Below are 6,000 nucleotides of genomic sequence, written 5' to 3' on the forward strand. Positions count from 1 at the left end.
ACATGTCTACATTTATATTCATATAATTTATATTATAAATAAACATTTAATATATAAAAATAAAACATTTTCTGAAACGCATACATGCATGTGTATTTATATATACATAATACACATTATGTAAACAAAAACTTTATTTTGGATGCAATTAATCGTGATTGATTGTTTGACAGCACTAATATATACATAATAAACACACACAGTGCACACACAGTGTGTAAAGAAACTTTTTTTTTAATTCAGTTAATCATGATTAATCGTTTTGCAGCCCTATTTGCCCCCAAGTTCTTTGATTTCTCTGCTGTAAAGCTCCCGTAAAGCTAAACTGATGGGCTTTGTGTTGGCTGTGCTTGCAGGTTGGACACATACTTCCAGATAGAGCGAGGAGCTGGAGCCGTGGCTCATGCGCTGGGCGAGGCTGTCTCTCTGGAGAATGCATTCCTCCAGGTGGATGACGTTGGGATGCTGGCTCTGGATGCTGCTGAGGGCCCAGAACTCCCTCAAGGCCAGCTCCACGTTCTCCGGGGAGTGACAGCGGATCTTCTTCACAGCCACACGAGCACCGGTCTGCCGTACAGCCGCCTCGTAAACCACTCCGTAACTGCCCCGGCCCACCTCCTGGATCAGCTCGTACTTGGCTTGACTGCTCACCATCCTCTTCTTCCTCACCTGTGTGGCCAAAACACACAATAATCCATGACTGGAGTCGCTGTAGAATTTGTTGGGAACTCTAAAGCCACTTTCGATGAAAACCTAACTTGTGACTGAAGTATTTTTTTGTGCCACTAATCACCAAACAGAAACACCAGAACAGCTTTTTTTTTTTTTTTTTTTAAGCAAATGTAGACAACAAATGCCATTTAAAGCTTGAACTTAGTATTCACAACAATACCCTAGTATCATACTCATCGAAACTAAAGATTTTTAATATATTTCAATATAGATTTATTTTAGTATTATATAATATTTATTTTCATTACCATTTGTTATTCAAGTTTTGGTTACACTTAAGGTGTCCTTGTTTCAGTGTAATTATACATTTAAGAAGTGAGTGATATTAATTAACTGCATGTACTTACTATATGGTTAGGTTTAGGGTTGATTGCATGTAATTATGCACAATTTATTGTTATTATAATACTATGTACATGTAACGTGTAACAAGGACACCTTAAAATAAAGTGCTACCCAAGCTTTATATTTTCTATTTTCATTCAAATTTTGGATGAAGTTTTAGTACTTTTGTTGTGCGTTTTTGTCATTTGTATTAGTTCAGTTTTAATTGTTTTAGTACTTTAACTGAAATAAGGTAATTTATATTTTTTCTTACTTCAGTTGATGTTTATTTTATTTCAATTTCTGAAAATGTGCATACGAGTAATTTAAGGACACTATAATGTTTAGATTATCCATTTTTCATACTGTACATTATAATGATGTGCTTCCAAAATTCACATGGATATAATACACATTCACAATATTTCTAGTACAAAACAGTATAGAATTTGACAACTTTGCAATAATTATTGCCGTTTTTGTATCAGCCAGTATTTAATATCAGTGCACTTTTAGTCCAAAGCAGGGAAGACAATGGAAGCAGAGAATTATTAAGTTCACTAATATGGATCCATCTGACATGACACTGATATCAATATCATCTGCAATTTTGATTTCAACTGTACAGCAGAAAACAATAAACCTGCCATGGCCCATTAGAGCAGCAAGCTGTTGTATCAGGTTTCTCTTAATATCACTTGTTATACAACAATAAGTCTCAGTCTCAGACAGACCGTCCGATACATACACTACTCTTGGCAAGAGCTGCCAATTCAACTCGCATTGGCTGACCACGCAATACTTCGGTGGTTGCTTGCTTTTCACGTGGGTCAGATATCAGCTGCTTTCTGTCTAGTTGGTGATGTTTGGCCAGACGCTACATAATGAAACCAACCTGTCAATAGTCTGGCTCTTCAAGATAATACAAGAGTGGGCTTTATCTCACTTATCTGCTGCTGCATAACAGTGTGTCTAAAAGAGGTTTCCAAGAACTTGTTTTGAATAACAGAAAATATTTAAGTGTCCAAAGATATGAAAGTCATGCAATCCATAATAACATCTTTTAGAGCAACAGCAGTGTTAGGAGTTCACATTCAGATCACTTAAAAGTCAACTTTGAATCCATTTAACGTTTATAATTGGATGTTGTGTTTTGTTATTGTAATTGCCTTTGGTTTTTGAAACAGCTTGAGCAGATTTGTCTCCATGAAAATATACTTTTAAAAATTTAAAAAAATTAATAAATCTGCAAGCGTCTCGGTCTCTAACGTACTTAGTCGGTCAACTCCACATTCAACTGAAAACTCTTTCTGTAGTTCATTTGTGCACTAGGCGTTAACAATAATGAACCCATAAAAACATTTGGATTAAGGTCAGGATGACCCATCTGATCTTTTTTTTATTATTATTATTATTTTTTTTTTTTTTTACTTATTTGCTTGGAAATAGGGCGTTCTATTATTTTATTTTCAAATTTAACTAATACAAATATTTGATTACATTTGTTACTATTTGTCCTTATAAAGTGCAATACACTATCTTGTGTTGACTTGTTTCCAACTGAAACAAGAAAATAGGGAGGGACATAGAAAGACCACGCCCCTTTTAAATTGCCAATAGCCATAGTTAATCATGACTTGCTACTTAGATGACATTTTATTACAAGTTAGTGGAAAGGACATTATCATTGCCTAGATGGCAGTTGATTGGAAAAGAAGAAGAAAAAAATCCGAGTTCAAGATGATGCCAAAAACTCCACTTTTGCGTTTAGAATTGTTATTGAAAATCATTCAGTGAATGAAAGCTCCACTAAATTAGTCGCTACATACAGGAATAATGCGATAATTGTTCTAAAAGAGGTTGCTTTAGAAAAGTCACTCGCCAGAGACCAGAAACATTTTAAAACGTCGTTAGTGCAAATGGTAAACAAACGCGACAGCGCTGCCAACACGTGTGTGTGTGTGTGTGTGTGTGTGTGTGCGGAAGCAGCTTGACACGAGGAAACAGAGATCAAAGGGCAAAGCTAGCATTACACACTCACTGTTTAACTCTCTGACTGAGGACAGTGAAACAGAAATCGCAAGAACGCAATCGCGTGATGTGTTTGTAATGCAGTCATGTGCCTGTGTTGTGTAAAAGGCCTGTCGGTTTTGTCTCTTTCTGCCACAGCGCCGCTGTTTTCTCCTCTCCAGCTGTATACAAGCGTGATTTTACACGCTGCAGCAGCCCATCACACGAGAGCAGATATGATTGATGCTCATATGTTGCTGTGACAGTAACAGTTAAAGGTGTGTTTCTTGACAAAACGCTCCCAGCGGCAGCATGCACCTGCGCAGCAGCACGACACACACATGCTCGGACAAAGAGTCCTGATACACACAAGCAAGCACGCACGAGAACAGCATTTACCTGTGCACGACGTTATTCCCAATGTAGCTGATTTTCCTCTACTCTGCTTTTCCCGGCAGCCATTATAAGCGCGGGGCCGCCGCACACGCTCCTCGACTCTCTCACGCTTTCTCTTTTTCTCTCAGGCGGCGTGCCCGTGAGAGCGTGCCCGTGCGCGCACTCGCGCTCAGCGTCGAGTCCGAGTCGAAGATTCATTTTGCGCGCACCCTTTGCCTGTCTTATAAAATTGGGCAGCGTAGGGAAAGTGAGAAACACCGCCCTCTTTCTCTCCAATAACACATGAGCAGAGTTCTGCCGAGCAAAATCTACCATGGTAACTGCAGCTTCAGTAAGAGGCTACTAATCACATTTTAAGTCAGCTACATCAGTTATAGGAATTTGTATTAGCCATTACTGTTATGCAAAAAAAAAAAAGACAATGACTGAAAAATTATGAATGTTTCTTACACTGTAGATCCCATATATTGATGGTTAAGATGGTTTTACAGAAATGACAATATTGCATAAGGCTATATAGGCCAGTAATATAGGCTAAAACTAGCAAATAAAGAACACAGGGCAGGGGAAAAACTTCCGACAACAACAATTGTACACACACACACGTCACAAAGTGCTCTCAAACAAGATCAAATTGCAGCTTTTATTAAAAAGTCCAAAAACAGTAATCCACATCGGGGCAAAATGCAGAAAAAACATGCACAAGGTAATACAGGTGCTGGTCATATAATTAGAATATCATCAAAAAGTTGATTTATTTCACTAATTCCATTCAAAAAGTGAAACTTGTATATGATATTCATTCATTAAACACAGACTGATATATTTAAAATGTTTATTTCTTTTAATTTTGATGATTAGAGCTTACAGCTCATGAAAGTCAAAAATCAGTATCTCAAAATATTAGAATATTTACATTTGAGTTTCAATTAATGACCATCCCTACAGTATAAATTCTGGGTATCTCTTGTTCTTTGAAACCACAATAATGGGGAAGACTGCTGACTTGGCAATGATCCAGAAGACGAACATCGACACCCTGCACAAAGAGGGTAAGTCACAGAAGGTCATTACTGAAAGGTGTGGCTGTTTACAGAGTGCTGTATCAAAGCATATTAAATGCAAAGTTGACTGGAAGGAAGAATTTGGGTAGGAAAAGGTGCACAAGCAACAGGGATGACCACAAGCTTGAGAATACAGTCAAGCAAAGCCGATTCAAACACTTGTGAGAGCTTCACAAGGAGAGAACTGAAGCTGGAGTCAGTGCATCAAGAGTCACCACGCTCAGACGTCTTCAGGAAAAGGGCTACCAAGCCACTTCTGAACCAGAGACAACGTCAGAAGCATCTTAACTGGGCTGTGGAGAAAAAGAACTGGACTGTATTGTCAAGAGGAAGAGGAAGATGAGAGACACCAGACCCAACAATGCAGATGAGCTGAAGGCCACTATCAGAGCAACCTGGGCTCTCATAACACCTGAGCAGTGCCACAGACTGATCGACTCCATGCCACGCCGCATTGCTGCAGTAATTCAGGCAAAAGGAGCCCCAACTAAGTATTGAGTGCTGTACATGCTCATACTTTTCATTTTCATACTTTTCAGTTGGCCAAGATTTCTAAAAATCCTTTCTTTGCATTGGTCTTAAGTAATATTCTAATATTTTGAGATACTGATTTTTGACTTTCATGAGCTGTAAGCTCTAATCATCAAAATTAAAAGAAACATTTGAAATATATCAGTCTGTGTGTAATGAATGAATATAATATACAAGTTTTACTTTTTGAATGGAATTAGTGAAATAAATCAACTTTTTGATGATATTCTAATTATATGACCAGCACCTGTACACAAAAAGGAAGCCGCAGCAACAGAAAACACAAGGAAACAGAAGGCAATACTGACACAACAAAAAACAATAAGAAAGGTATATATCAGGTTGAGCTAATACGTGAATGACAAACAGCTGACAGTAATGAAACAATCAGTGCAAGAGTTATGGGAAACGAAGTCCAAAACAGACAAACAATGATCCAGAGGGAGTGCCCTCTGATGGCTGACATGGGCACTCCAGCAGCTGGCTGTGACATAGTCTCGCGTAGCCAGACCTTCAGACTGTGACGAACTTTGGCTGCTTTGAATGGCCAAGGCCCGCTCAAGAGGCCACATGACTGACAGGTAAAGCAACAAATCACGTTTCGTGTCGCGTCATGTTTACGTTGCGGGGAAATGTCGCCACAATAACAGACCGGTGTGTAAAACTCTCGAATGTATTTTAAAGATTCTATGCTGCAAACTTTAAATGTTTCACATACTTTTTAAAATCCAGCGTTTAGTTGATCCTGGCAAGCGGTCGTCGTCAGTTGTACACACGACGGCTTTCTTCTTTCGAGAGGGGGTTTGTCGCCACGGAATTTTTGTTTCCAGGTGGTACGTTAAAGAACGCGACACACACGTCTCCCAGAAATCCTATATAATCTAACCAATCCGATGACGACTTCAAAACTCCTGAAGTGTTTCCAGCCAAGTGTGCCATATGC

The 6,000-nt window shown here is 38.7% G+C and overlaps 1 protein-coding gene across 3 annotated transcripts in view; it reads right to left on the reverse strand.

Annotated features, from left to right (window-relative positions):
• The window catches only part of pdik1l (PDLIM1 interacting kinase 1 like), a 23,015-nt gene extending 19,360 nt beyond the window's left edge, over positions 1–3,655 (reverse strand). For all 3 annotated transcript variants that reach the window (XR_009267272.1, XM_058753565.1, XM_058753564.1), the window contains exons 1-2: positions 3,466–3,655; positions 370–669 (exon numbers count right to left, since the gene is read on the reverse strand). Coding sequence is in view for 2 of the 3 variants with exons in the window: in XM_058753565.1 (XP_058609548.1) it covers positions 370–654 (285 nt within the window). In the remaining variant the exon portion in view is untranslated. The remainder of the gene's footprint in view (positions 1–369; positions 670–3,465) is intronic.
• Positions 3,656–6,000: the final 2,345 nt, after the last annotated feature.

Source organism: Onychostoma macrolepis, chromosome 19 (genome assembly GCF_012432095.1).
Source record: "Onychostoma macrolepis isolate SWU-2019 chromosome 19, ASM1243209v1, whole genome shotgun sequence".
Classification (NCBI taxonomy): domain Eukaryota; kingdom Metazoa; phylum Chordata; class Actinopteri; order Cypriniformes; family Cyprinidae; genus Onychostoma; species Onychostoma macrolepis.